The sequence below is a fragment of the Molothrus ater genome, chromosome 5, assembly GCF_012460135.2.
Source record: "Molothrus ater isolate BHLD 08-10-18 breed brown headed cowbird chromosome 5, BPBGC_Mater_1.1, whole genome shotgun sequence".
Taxonomy (NCBI): Eukaryota; Metazoa; Chordata; class Aves; order Passeriformes; family Icteridae; genus Molothrus; species Molothrus ater.
Window position 1 is genome coordinate 12,312,779 of NC_050482.2, and position 15,375 is coordinate 12,328,153.

General features: G+C 39.4%; 1 protein-coding gene across 1 annotated transcript in view; it reads left to right on the plus strand.

Annotated features, from left to right (window-relative positions):
- Positions 1 to 15,375, plus strand: part of MAGI2 (membrane associated guanylate kinase, WW and PDZ domain containing 2) — a 714,309-nt gene that overhangs the window by 644,314 nt on the left and 54,620 nt on the right. The window contains 4 exon segments of the mRNA XM_054514801.1: positions 3,028 to 3,220; positions 4,188 to 4,274; positions 6,228 to 6,352; positions 6,354 to 6,477. Coding sequence (XP_054370776.1) covers positions 3,028 to 3,220; positions 4,188 to 4,274; positions 6,228 to 6,352; positions 6,354 to 6,477 — 529 coding nt within the window.

Genomic DNA, 15,375 nt, shown 5'->3' on the forward strand with positions numbered 1-15,375 from the left:
TGTGCAGCTCAAACTCAGAATCACAGGAACATATACATAATTTTTCTAAGTTTTACCTTTTCAACATGGATGAACTGGGATTTTTCTCAATAATGTCCTCAAGATATATGCTGTATTCTTTTTATTGTCAGTGCCAAGATATATTCTAAGTACCTTTCTACATTTCTAAGACATAGAGCAAAATGTTAGGGTAAGACCATGCCTTGGGAAGTCCTATTTTAACAGTGATTAGACAGAGTTCAGGTGATTAGCTTGGATTTAGACAACACTGACACTTCAAATTAGGTGAATCACCCTTTATGTGCATATACTTAAATTTTGCTATGTGCCTGTGAAGCTACTGTGTTATATTCAGAAAAACTAATACAAATTCAGATAATTACCAAGAATCACAAAGAAAGTCAATATCAATGCAGATTAACCTGTATAAATTAATAGACACAGGCTTTAATTTCAGATTAGGCTCTGCCACAATCATCCTGATCCCAGAATTTGTCCTGTTTAATCTCAAACAATAAAAGAAATGTTTCTTTTTTCTCTACAACACATCATCCTTCTCATCACACATTCAAAGCCATCTCATGCCAGTATGGAACTGCATTTCAGAGGTATTATAATCCCGATATATATTTTTCCAATTTGTGCTTTACATGTAGAATTGATAACTATTATGGCAACTTCTCAGCCATGAAACAAGAGCAGATACTGTATAAGAAAAAAATTCAGACACAGAAAATGAAAAAGTTAGGAAAATTGAGTTATTCTTGCTATTAAATATCCCAAATAATAGATATGGGAGCCATCATCTTGACAAACACACCTAGCTGAAGGGTTTAAAGTATGGCTCTGCTGCTTATGTTAGGAATCCACCACTGAGGTGAGTAACAATCACATTACATGGTGGACATGTGAAATATCAGCAATAATTACTTAGACCTAGAACGAGTTTTTCTAGTTTGCTCTGTATACTGATGACGTACCATGCAATGATCTGCATTTTGTTTTTACAAAGGTTAAAGGTGCTCAAATTGTTTAATATTTTGTCAGAAAATTACGAAAAAAACTGCAAATTTTCAACAAAGGAGGAAGCCAATCCCTACAATCTCCCATGCTGTAGAGGTTATAATCCATGTCTTCTCAAAATAACTAGGAAGAAATCCTTACTTGTGAGATGCTTAATTCTCAAATGTTTTGAGAATACTTTGTGGATATCTAGCTAAAAGTAGCCTTGGAGAGCTTCTCTTCTGTCTGGTAAAGGAGCATAAATTCATATTTCATGGTTGAATTTTGCACAAAGTATTTTCCAAAGCTTTGAGGTATACTTTTTCAACATTTGAAGAACAGGATGGAGAACCTGAAAGAGCCTCTCTAGCCACTCAGCCTGGCACTGCTTAACAGGATCCCAGGAACACCAGAAAGCGGGGAAAAGCTGCATCATGTTCTCTCTTTGCTAAGTTTTGAAAGCAAAAGTAAGCCAAAGGGAGGTGAAAAACTGGGGAAAATTCTCCAGGCTCCACAGGGGATTTCATTTAAACACTATGCTGAGATACTTGCAACTCTGCAGCTAAGACCACAAAAAACCACAGGCCCACCTGTGTGATTACCACACCTAGCCTTTGCAATTCATCATGAAAAGCAATGATTCATAGCTTTTATCTTTTATTATTAAAAGCAGATTGTCACATGGCATGTCATATCCATCATTTTATGCTCACTCTCAGACTGAAAAAGAGAACAGAAAATTTGAAACACGCTCTGTGAATGCTTTAATATTCTTTCAAAGAAAGCAGGTTTTGTTTGAATCAATCTGAACTGTTCTACCAGCTATTCCACAGGGAAAATATATACATCTTCTTCTAGGAAATTATGTGAAATTATCTGCATATAAGGTGGAGAAAGTCATTACAGGGTTTTGGACAGATTTTTTATATGTCCCATACAAACTATATTTAAATGTCAATTTGGGAAAACAACATCTGCCCAGAACAAGCTGATATTTTTTCCTCTTTTTTCCATTTTAACCAAGCACTGCCTGAGCAATCATTCATTAAGAGTAATAACATTTAATATAGTACTTCTTTTCCCCTAAAGAGTCCCAAAGCCAACTCTGTGTAGTGGGGTCACTTCCACTGCTGACCTCAGGTATATAACTCCAGGTGCTTAAATCACACAGCAGTGAAGAACCTTTGATAAGAGATACACAGACTTGATAATTTTAAATAAAAAGACCCTTATATGGAATTAATCTTTTTAAGTCTTTGTTATAATGTAGTCTATAGAAACTCAACACTCCTTAGAGGCAGATTATCTTGATTTGAACATATCAAGCAGGACTCAGATTAGGATTCCCTGGTGTATCTCTCCTGTGCAGGTAGGAAATTGTGGTTTTCGGGTGCCCTGGATGGAGGAGGAATTTATGAATTTGACTCTATGTTCTTAGAAGACTAATTTATTATTATATTATATTATATTATATTATATTATATTATATTATATTATATTATATTATATTATATAAAGAATGCTATACTAAAACTATACTAAAGAATAGAGAAAGGATGCAGACAGAAGGCTAGAAGATAATAATTAAAAACCTGTGACTCTCTCTTCAGAGTCCAACAAAGCCTGACCATGACTGGTCATCAAGTCAAAACAATTTGCATGTTGGATAAACAATCTCCAACCACATTCCAATGCAGCAAAACACAGGAGAAGCAAATGAGACAATATTGTTTTCCTTTTTCTCTGAGGCTTCTCAGCTTCCCAGGAGAGACACCCTGGGCAAAGAGGATTTTTCAGAAAATATGATGGTGACAGGAAACACCTTACCTTCTTACCAAAGATGAGGAAGCATCTTCAGTCATACCCACAATAGAGGACAAGCACAGCTTTCAGACATACACAGAGCTCTTCACCTGTGCTAAATCACTAGCTTAATTTCACAAGAAAGAGAAAATCACTGCAACATTCATGTCACTAAATTGGAGGCTCGGTGCAATATATGACAGGATTCTGTTTCTTGCCTAGATTCTCATTGGAGCAGTGATTGCCATGGGCTCAGCAGACCGAGATGGCCGTCTCCACCCTGGTGATGAGCTGGTGTACGTGGATGGGATTCCAGTGGCCGGCAAAACCCACCGATACGTGATTGATCTGATGCACAACGCCGCCCGAAACGGGCAGGTGAATCTTACTGTGAGGAGAAAGGTGCTACCCACGGGTGAGTGAAGGCTGGGAAAGGTGAAAGGAAAAACAGATCCCAATGCTGGCAGCACAAACCGGTGCTGTTTTAAAATAATAGAGGAAATCTAAGTGAATGGTTGTGTCATTCTGAGGAAAGAGTTATTGTAAATATGTGTCCCTTGTTCCCCTGACAAAAACAACTGCGTGTTGTTTCCTTCAGAAGTGGAAACATACTGGCAACCCTGGTGTGGTCATCATAAGTGCTCTGGGTTTGTTCCATGATGTCTTGGTCTGTGCTGTCTCCTTTTGTCCACTTTTGGGACTAAACATTCACCTAAGTTAAAGCCATTTGAGCTGACTGTGTCAATAAGAGAAAGGCTCAAAGACTGTTAACTGTTTTAGGGCAGGAACTCATTTCACTCTTAAATGTGTTAAAAGCCCATTTCTGGTCTCACTGATGTCATCTGGAATTTCCCACTGAACTGCAATGCAAGCCGGCTGAAAATCTTCTGTAGGGCACAAGGGCCAGATTCTTCTGTCAAGCAGACATATTCAGAAAATGAACCTAAACCACTATGAAGTATTTGTAGTAAATTAGATGTTTAGACTAACTCAGTCTCAATTACTGAAAAACATCAGAACCTTGAAAAATGCGTGTGGCAGCATCTATTAAAGCTTTAATGGGACAATTTGATGACCTTCCTTTAGAACCATTGCTTACTTGAGGAAAGAAGTCTATTTAAGGACTTTTAAAACGTTTTTGGTGAGTGCACTTGTCTGAGGTACCAGAAATGAGCAAAACCACATTCCCAGCCTGTCCTGTCTTCTGCCTGCCCGTGCCCTAGACCCACTGTCACTGCCTGCGCCGTTCCCCTTCGCTCCTGTGCCAAAAAAGCCGCCCTCCCACTCACCATCGTCTTTGCAGTCCCCCTCCCACTGCGGCACCGCAGCTCCCTGCCAGCCGTGCTCCTGCAGGACTGACTTTCTTCTGTTACTGACTCCAGAGTCCTCCAGCCAGAAAGGTGCCCCCGCGCCTGGTGCGACGCCCCCTCGCAGCTCCCCCAGCGCGAGGAAAATGGCCAATAACCAAGGTAATGACGCCGAGCCCTCGCCGCCAGCGCCGCACGCACCGCAGGTCGGGCTGGCACAGAGCGGTGCCAGCCTTTGCTGCTGCTCCTTAAATATTAAAGCTCTACCAGCCACTCTGGGCTCCCGGTGCAGACAGTAAGCAAGCTGGTAAAACACCTGAAGTTGTTCTTGGGCCTTGAGAGTGCCACACCAGGAAATGTGGCGTGTAGCTCATTAATGTTTGAGCATTTCAGGAGCTGAACAGGGTTTTAATGTGGTGTTTTACAACATAAGCTTTGTGGAAGAATTTAAAACAGCTGGTGTTGGGCGTGACTGAAAAATGCTATGCTAATACATCAGGGCAATTGATTTCGTGGGAATTTCTCACTAGCATGAATGTATACAACAGAGGGATCTGGGGTTTTCCTTACCTGTCTGTAGCTGATGTACATATCTTAGCCCTCACCTGGAATTACTATTTTGTACATATACTTACCCAGATCTGGAACAGAAAATCACAATTCACAAGATTTGGAAAACAATTTGATTAGGAATATGTGATTTTTGGATTGAAATGCCATTTTTTCACAGGCAGGAGCAAAATGCAATTTTTGTGATGAGTATCTATTGTACACTTGACAGTCAAATAGCCATTTAAGCTCTTCCTCCTTTATTATTCTTTTGCTATATGTAATGACATTCAATTGCATTCTTTCATGGCCAGGCCAGCTCTTGGTCATTCTACAGGGTAAGAGAATTTTCTTTCTCTTGCAGCCATACTGACATAAACAATATTCAGCTTTCTGAAACACGACAGCCAGAAAATGAGAACTCTCTTGTCACTGACTATGGCATTTAGTTGCAGATTTGGTTCAATAACTCTTAGAGATTTTCAGGAGTATAATAATTGTTTGTTTTTCTTCCTCTTTATACTCTCTAATTACTTTATTTCATAGTTGCAGAAGGACTACTAAAGGACACACCTGACTGAGAAAACAACAGCTTGTCCTTGGATGCTGTTTATTATATTAATATATACACACACTGAAAATCTAATTTGCAAACTCTCTACCTAGGATGTATGTGTATATGTGGGAGCTCCTCACATGTTCAGTAAAATTACTCTGCCACTCTTGTTCCAAACAGAAAACATAATACTTACATTTATCTGAAATTTCTGTATTAAAACTGTCAATAAATGCTGATTTGTGTAAACAATTTAGATCTGCAAAGAATATAAATCTTTTTGTTTCCATCTGGAAGTGTAAATTTACTGTTTTCAATTGCCAAAATGCTCACACTAAAAAATGTGTAATCCCACAAGCTTTAACTTGTTTAGTGTTCTTGTTACTGTAAAGCAATACTAAAGTGTACATGGACTCATTTTCATTTCTGCTCTTTTGAACTTGCCAAACAAGAGCATCTCCAAATCTTTAAATGACCACTGCTTCTGCCATGACACCCACAGAAAAACTACTTGTGATGATTTTGCATTGTATAACAGCTCTGCTCTTTGAACATTTTTTGAACAAGCTAATCAACTTGTAAGAAGAACATTATGCAGCTAATCCTAATTACTCTGTTAGCTCCCTGCTTAATTCTTGTAATCCAAACACAAATAATTTTTATTGGATTAGACGGTCACATTTTCCTCTTGATGACAGATCTACCAGCAGACAAGGGAATAGCGCCTGGTAATGGTTTTGCAATCCAGATAGACACTGTTTCTTACTTTCCTCTCTTGTAGCTAGTGTAGCAGTCAGTGTTCATGCTTGCTTTATCTGATTGCCCTTGAATGCTCTGCATAATTGTGTAGATTCCTGTCTCTCTGCATCTATTACAGCTCCTAGTTTAACACTTGGGGTAGTCTGCTCTGTAGACAGTCAGCTGTATTCACGTTGCATTAGCAAATGTACTGTAAGTCACAGAGCCACCGAGCAAGTCAGGCTGTGACACTGGTGTGATTTATGTTGCAGGAGAACCCTGCCCAGAGAATGGCAGAAGCCCAGGCTCGGTGTCTACACACCACAGCTCTCCAAGAAGTGACTACACGACTTACGCCAACAGCAATCACGCCGTGTCCAGCAGCACGGCCACGCCGCCCTGAGGGCTGCGCGTCGCACAGCCTGCAGAGCAGCGACGTGGTCATCCACCGCAAGGAGAACGAGGGCTTCGGCTTCGTCATCATCAGCTCCCTCAACAGGCCCGAGTCAGGCTCCACAATAAGTGAGTAAAGCAGTTTTTCAGTTCATATTTCTCCAAGTTTGCCCAAATTTAAAAAAAAAAACAAAACCACTGTCGCTATAGGACACGAAACAACACAAGCGCACACACTGCTGCTTTCAAGGTGAAGAAAAGGGAAGTTTATTTTCTGACTAACATTTATAGTTTTCTAAAAATGACAGTGGATTGGAGGGTGAAAGTGTCACCTCTCCAATGACACTGGACAAACTAACAGGCTATCAGATTTCTCTTTCCTCTATGAAAGAAGGCAAAACAATAAGTTATTTACAGAAAGTGTGAGAAAGTTCGTTACACGAATGTAAACATCAGAAGGCTTAGAAAGTCTTAAAAAATCAGGGCGACACCCCACACCAATAGTTAATTTAAACCTTTCTGCAAATAATTTATCACAGCAGAGATTTAAACTGAAGATGCTCTCAGTGTTTTTTCAGAGGCACTGCTTGTTTTGTCTCCAACAAAACCAAAGGTTATTCTGGCCTCTGGAGCCCTGCACTTTCCACACTTCTTCGGCCATCAGAAAAATGGAGGATTCACTCACAAGGTGGATTTTGTCTGTTACTATGTCTCAAAGAGACACTGTAAGTAACAAGTAGGGTTATGTGAATAAATTAGTCTCCTATGTGCAACTGAATTAGACTTTTTTTTTAAAAATCAAGATGAAGTTCAGCAAGTTGAAAAAAAGCTTACATCAAGCAAACCCTATGACAACAGCTGTCCAATTATGGGACTGCAGAAGCAACTAGAAGTTGGGAGAACTTCTTAAATGCAGGTGATGAGAGGCTGATTTAACTAGGGGGAGTATAGACATCATAAAAATTACAGCTGAGTATGGGGGATAGGCGTATCTCTCTGTACTCTGTAGTACTCTAAAGGCAAGATCTGCCCTTAATAATTATACCTCACTTTCTGTTCAGAAAACTAATTTTCTCTGTGGGTCAAATTTATTGCTTTAACATAGACATCTGGTGCCACTTGAGCTGTCCTGGGTACATCCAGGGAGAGGTCAGACAGGTGTTGTCGTGAATGGTGGGAGAAATGCAACACACCATATGCGTGAATAGCAAATCTCGAAGTTTATTGAAAACTCACACATCTTTATATTGGTGTTAATGAAGCTTATACATATTGCAAAAGCTGAGCTCATTATTGGTTAAAGCACACTTAGATCAACCACACCTACTTCTGTCTTCTAACTATTATTTTGCTTCTATGTTTGCATTCTTCCAGCTTCTCTACCTAAGATATCTGCATTTTCTGGCAAGCGATTTTCTCCCCCGTCTTCCCGTTTCAGAGAAGGTCACTGTGACCTTTCTCAGTGATTGGACACTGGTTGCTTAGTTCCCAGCTTGTTTCCCCTATCCTTATCCATCGGTATCACATCGAAATGTCCTTTCTCAGCTAACCAATTATCCAAAAAGCTCTCTACAAGGTGTGACATAGGACCTACAGAAGACTCAAACCCAGGTAGTGGCAGCTGAGGCACAGGGGCAACTTTGGATCTTTCCAATGACATTGAACCCAATGAGAGCTGAGCCCTCTGGAAGAAGGAAGCAAAAAAGGCTTTCCATTAAGAGACATCCACATGCTCCATCAAATAATGCTAACCACAACTGAAAAACCAAGAGAAGTGAGAAAATTTATCATTTTGCAAGTTAAAGCCTAATACAATGCTTCCCCTACACTAAAATATATTTTTAAGGAACTGTTCTTTTGCCTGAAACTGGTTCCTGACAAAATAAAAACACAATTTCAACTTCAGGGCCAAACACCACTCTTCTAAATTCATACCTGAAAAGCAGCCAAGAGAATACTGGGAAAACATTATCTCACAATAGCAAGTTACCTCAGAAAACTTTTTTGCAGTATTTCATGATCATGCACTTATTAAAAGAGTTGCTTTTCATGCTACCTCAGCTGAATTTTAAAACTCCATTATTGCTGGAATTAATATTGTAACAAAACCATAACTAATTAGCCTCTTGGGACTCTGAGTTTTCACATTACTGAATATAATAGCCAAAGAACTGGAAGTTCTTTTGCAGAAGATCAGAGAAGAAAAAAATAATCAATTGTGGTACATACATGTTAATCAGTTAAGTCAGTCATGATTTTTTTCAAGAAAATTATTTTATAGAGAGAATTTGTGATTGGGGCAGATGGAGAGGGAAAGGGGAGAGAAAGAGAAAATGCTCAAGCAATGAAAAATTCTGTGACTGCAGACCCAAGTTCAAGATCCTGCTTTGCCTCCTACCCTCCAATGTGTTCTTTCAGTACTTTTCTTTCTCCACAAGCAACTGTGTAAGTAGTCATTTTTGATGCTCAGTTGAGCACCTCCAATAGTAAAGGGAAATGACAGCCTGCTGTGGAAGTGACAAGAGAATTTAATCAAATAATAACTGCATTGAATTTCAGTGATCCCCAAAAGTACCAAATCCTAAGTTTACAAGAACAGTGAACAAAAAATTACATTTGCTGTAGACAGTGACAGAAGAAAGAAGAAGGTACCCTTCCTATATAAATTCTGTTACAAAACTGTAGTAGGAAAAATATCCTGAAAATTCCATCATCTGTCATCAGTAATGAAAACAGTCTAAAAATTATTGACTCTTTCTAGAGTAAGAGAGATTCTTTACTTAATATTTACTTGGTTGAAGTCATTTAACCTTTATTAACAGGAGCATAGCCAGTAGATTGAGGGAAATTACTGTCCCCTTTTACTCAGCACTCACTGGCATCCATCCAGAATACAGCATCTAAGTTTTGGGCCCTTTGGTAGAACAGGGAAACTCTCCTGAGGTACCCTCTATCTTGAAATAACACAAAATCCTTTTATTGAAAGACACAATCAGGGGTAGAAAGCATACCAACAGGTAGGAAAATATCAAATGGATATAGGAATATCCAAAATATATGATACATCACTATCAAAATGTGGACCTGCATGGCACCATGCTAGGTACTCCTTCTGATAGCAGCAATATGTTAATTGGGTGAAATATTGTGCTCTGGTTCCAGTGTCCCCTGTTTCAGAGGCAGTGCACTTGTTGCCAGCTCCTGTATCCCCATGTGGAACAGAATGATGCTATGCAGCCATGCATGCACATGTTAACGTTAATGTTGTAATTGCAAAGCAGTTCTGAAAAATTCAAAATGGGCAAAATAAAGGGAGCATCATGTAGTGCCAGACACTGTTAGGAGGAGCAGCACCCAGGAAGTTGTCTCACTGGAGCATCCTCAGGGCAAAATTAGGAAGGGTTCATTTGATATAAGAATGTTTATTTCAATAATTCTATTCCCTCCTCTACTTTCTTGCAAAAGCAAAAGGCTTGAGGTCTTAGAAGAATAAGTATCATCACCACTCTTACTCAGGAGGGAATTAATTACGCACTGACAGTATTTTCCTCGTTGTTGAAATCCCACTCACAAACTGTGTTTTACAGTCCAACAGATTACAACAGCTCTTGTGGAGTACAGGAGCAAGCACTTTGTGTCACCAGGTGCTTCAAGCCCTGCTAAAATTGAAGCAGTCATTCCAGCCAGGTTGCTCCTGGCTACAAAGCTGCAGGTTCATTGGTTTGCTGCTTTGCCTTTGGGCTGAAGCTGAAGGGGTTGCACAAAGCTGTCCTGTTTGCCAGGAGAGTTTGCTCTGTCTGTGCAGCTGCAGGACCATCCCGTGAAGTCGCAGTGCTCCAGCTGAGTCTCAAATCCCTTTTCCACCCTCTGGTGGGGTGTGGGCTGCACTGCTCCCTCACAGCATCTTAGGAGTGCTTCATGCTCCTTCTGACCTGAGAATGGGCCATGAAAGGCTCAGCAGCTCCCAGAACTAGAGATGAAACTCTTTTTCCAAGAGGTTTAGGGTCCTGGTCAGCTTTTCTCTTGATATGGTTTGCAAGGGGTTTGTTGTTACACTTGGTTTATGGGCCTGCCTTTGCTGTGCAGAAATTTTCAAAATATTAAATGCTGTTTTTTTACTATTGATAGACAGAGATAAGGGCAGACTACAGCCATAATTAGGAAACACACTATTTTTTTCACATTTTGTGATGGGCAGCACTGTAGTAGCTGTCAGTTATTTGGATCCAGCCTTTAGATATGAATGTCATTTTACCTTACTGGTACTTGCTTAACCATCCAATTCTTGTGGCACACTTATTTTTCCTGCGTCTATAATGGTTGAAATTTTGTTTCCCATTTGTCAAAGCATTGCTTGGGATGTTCTCTAATCCAGCACAGGGGATTATCTTGCACTGAACTGCAGTTCTGATGTGGGGAGATCAGGAGTTGAAAACGAATGACAAGGATTGAATGAAGAGATTTTACAGGGCAAAGCAGGGGCATAGAAAAGGTCAACCATGCTTCAAAACTGTATCAGTAAAAAGAGATAAAGTGGATAAATAAAGAGCTGTGCTTGAGTGGTATATCCAGGAGCAAGTCATTTTGCCTAGTGCAGCACGCAGAGGATCTTGGAGTGCTAAGAGATTAAGAAAAGAAAATACACCTGTCCAGGCTCCTGACCTATTTCCAACGAAAGGATTAACTTCACTGCCTCTAAAATATACTATTGTGCCTTCTCCCAGATCCTGTTCCAACATTAAAGGGGAATGTGGCTCTCATCCCTTCTCCACATATGAGAAATTATATCTAAAATACTTAAATCTAAGTAATTAATCTACACTATGCATTACATTTAGGGAATTATTTTTAGGGTATCAAGATAATTTCACTATCTGCAGCCTATGGAAAAGCATTTGCAGACTTCTGGAGGTGATCAGAATGAGATTTCTGTTCCAGAATTTTATGGAGTAAACTTGTTCCTGTCTTCTTCATATCTTCCTGATACTTTTACCTTTTCTGTTTGGGATGCAGCTTCATCTAGAATAAGTACTTGTGATCCCCATTAAATCTCTTAACATCATAATTTTTTTAGAGAGAAACCATGTGTTGTAAACAGACCTTGTTAAATTGCAATTTCCAATGAAGTTGGAAAATTGGCAATATTTCCAGGAATTTCGCTGTAGCAGGTACTGTCAATTAGCACAGTTATAAAGTGTAAACAAACTGAAAATACAGGCCTAATCAATAAAAAATTTTCAAAAAATTAAAGACTGTGCATACTTGTTATGATCTTCCTCCTGCTTTGCAAAAGAGGAGTTGTAGATTTAATTTGTCCCTACACTGCATGTGCCAGTGCCTGCTGGATTTTGAAAGCAGGATAAAACAGTCTAATGAAAGAAGTTTCTTTCATTTCTCAAAACATGCAGCCTTAACTATAAAAAATAAATCCAAGATAAGCCTCTGCTGACTGCAGAAACCAGCATTCTGAGTAAGTCCCATTCAGCCCAGAATTTCTTTAAACTCCTTACAGTTTAGAGATAAAAGCCAGTTTATTGATCAGTGATAGCTGTGTGATCTGAGTGTTTGTGCAGCAATTTCACCTCTGCTTTTCCTGGGTAAGATGGTGGTTAGGGACATAATTTTATGTGACCAGTCTTCAAATTCTAAAGGATACAGAGCTTTGGAAATTAGGATGTCTGTCTACCCCATCTAGGAGATTTTTGGAGCATAGCAGTGAAAACCCACCCACAGTGTGCATCCCCCATGGAAGATATTTGCAGTTTGTGGGCAAGGAATCTGGATTCCCATTTCTATACCCGAGTATAGGAAAGTGAGGAAGGGTTCCTTTGATTTAAGAATGTTTATTTCAATAACTCTATTCCTTCCTCTACTTTCTTGCAAAAGCAAAAGACTTGAGGTCTTGGAAGAGTAAGTATCATCACCACTATTACTCAGGTTTGAACTGTTCTGCCTCTTCAGCTACAAAAGCACATTTCTAAGTATGTTTATGAGACAGTAAAACTTGCAGCTGAAAGAAATTCCTATGTGATTTAGTTTCTCAAATCAACATAAGCAATTATCATAGTGAAATAACCTTAAGGGGTCAAAGAGGTTTTTAATATCATCAAAATACATTGCTGCAGTTTGCAGGCATGAAATATTCAATTGTCTATTTGACATTTTTTGGAGATAAATAATAAAGGATCTTAACTACATTACTCCCCTCTCTAGATGATTTCTGTCCTCCAGAAATATTCCAGTGTATTTCTGAATACATTGTTTGGACCTACAGGTGCTGCTCATGTGTTTTCAAAGAAAAAACACTGTGAGTTTTCTTAGCAAAATCCATCAAGAGAACCAAGGTTTTTCTAGGAATTCCACAGAGTTCACTTTACTGTCATTAGAAGCATTAATTAAAGTCTATATGTTCCATTATTTTTTCTTAGATCTTCAGCTTTCTAAGGTATGTGCACTCCTTCCCACTTAGCTTTCTTAGGCAAGCAAATATGCTCCATATCAGCACAAAATGGGATGCTTCCATTCATAGATTCATTAATCTTATAAAGAAAAGGGATTATTTTTACATGCAAGTATGCAGAATGCATACTATTTCTATTTTCCAAATAAGTGTCACATAAAATATCCTATCCATATCAGGAAAATATTTTTTTAGCCCTGATAAAAAGTCCACCATACTCAAGTTTTCAGAAATTTAGATTTTTCTATACCAATGAAATTACAGCTGTTTATATTTAATATATTCTTCCAATTAAAATCTGATATGCTGGAGCCTACCAGTTGAATGAAAACCTTTGCATGTTTAGAGAATTGAGAATATAATAAATATTCATTTGATCATTGTGTAACATTGAAAAGGACAGCTGGCTCAGGAAGGCTCATTTGCTTGGCTTACAGTCTATATCTGTTAACATTAGAAAACATTGCAAGAATTAATCTGCCAGAGGGTTTTAATAGATAAAGTAGAGGTTTGATTTTTTTTTTCCCTTAACTGATACTTTTTGACATTTAGCTACTATATAGAGGGGAAAAACTGGAGAGTTGCTATCTAAAAAACATAGTCTCAACAGTTGTGTCTAGGACTAAATAGATGTAAAAAAAAATACTGATGTAAATCAGAAAAGCCTTATATATGGTAATGTTTTCTTAGAATCCACTCTTTTTAGCTTCTGGGTCTTTCAAATGAGGAGAAATTATTTTCATATTCAAAAAGCAAGAGGCTGATAGATATATCAGTCTTGTTGAACTTATTTATCAATGGTCTGGGTGAAAGGACAGAGTGTACCCTCAGCAAGTTAGCTGATGTTACAAAACTGTGAGGAGAGGCTGATACACCTGAAAGCTCTGCTGGCCAGACCTGGGCAGTCTGGAGAGTTGTGGGGACAGGAACTTAATGAAGTTCAAACAGGCAAATGCAAGATCCTGCATTAAGGAAGGAATGAACCCAGGCACCAGCACGGGCCGGGGCTGAGTTGTGGTAAGCAGCTCTGTGGAGATGGGCCTAGGGGGCCTGCTGGACAACAAGCTGCCCATGAGCTGGCACTGTGTCCTTGTGGCCAAAAAGCACAGTGGTGTCCTGGGGAGCAGGAGGAAGAGCATTGCCAGCAGGTAGAGGGAGGTGGTCCTGTCCCTCTACTCAACCCTGGAGAGGCCACATCTGGGGGGCTGTGGACAATTCTCCTCAGTCATGACAGCCATGAAACGACTGGGGAGGGCCCAGTGAAGTGCTAAGGTGCAGGGCACACCCAACAGGGTAATAATTAGCATTGACTCCATGATTGCAGAAGGCTGATCAATTGCTTTATTCTCTGTCCTATATTATACTACAATATACTATAATCCTATATTATACTATACTAATTAAGAAGCTCGTAACCATTACAGACAGTCCCATACAGTTTTGACCTCATTGGTCAATCAATCCAAACACCATCCAGTGGCCAATTAAGAAATCACCCTTTGGTAAACAAATCTCCATAACACATTCCACATGTGCACAACAACAGGTGCAGCAAATGGAGATAAGAATTGTTTCTCATTCTTTTCTCTGAGCTTTCTCTCAGCTTCCCAGGAAAATCCTGGGACAGCTTTGTCTCTCTCTGTCCAGAGGATATGTGATTACCACACTAAGAGGGTGATTAGGGAACAGGAACATCTCTTTCAGAGGAAAGGCTGAAAGAGCTGGACCTGTTCCACCTTGAGAAGAGGTGGCTGGTAGGGGCTCTTACCATTGCATACAAATATCTTAAGGGTGGGTGTCAAGAGAGTAGAGCCAAACAATGGGCATTTGGAACAAACTGAAACACAGAGTGTTCATTCTGAAAATCTTCTTTCCTTTGAGGGTGACTGTGGACTGGACCAGGCCCCTGAAAGGTGGTGAAATCTCCTTCTCTGGAGATATTCAAAACCCATGTGACTAAATTCTGTGCTATTTGCTCTGACCTCCTTTAGCAGGAGGTTAAACTATGGGATCTCCAAAGGTCCCTTCAAACACCCTTCTGTGTTTCTGTGATATATGGTGTTAGAGGCAGTGTCTGTATTCAGCAACTGCTCTGGGTTGGTGTACAGCTGACCCAAGCATAGGGACACCCAGGTATAACGACACAAAATTTGTTCTCTGTTCTGTGACTTGCAGGTGTGGTAAGGATATTAATTTGAATCATGGAGAGCAAAAGTGAGTGATTTTTATCAAATAAAAACATAGAGAAAAATGTAAGTTTCTGAAAGCAGACCTTATCCACTTTCTAAATGCAAAGATTTCCTTTAAATCATTTTCTCTTTAAATTTTTTAATTTCTCTTCAATGAGCTAAGTGCTGCTCATTGCATGATTAAATACATTCAGGGAAAGCCTCAGCTGCTACAGGCCAGCTCTGGGTGAGTTTGTGCTGTAATGCTGTAAATATCTGAGCAAGGTTTAGGAGGTGAGATTAATGACTTCAAATATCAGAGAAGCTTTGGTGTTCTCAGGATTCAAATCTTCCCCACATCATGAAATTTTGAAAAATACACTGCAGAAAATTTACATT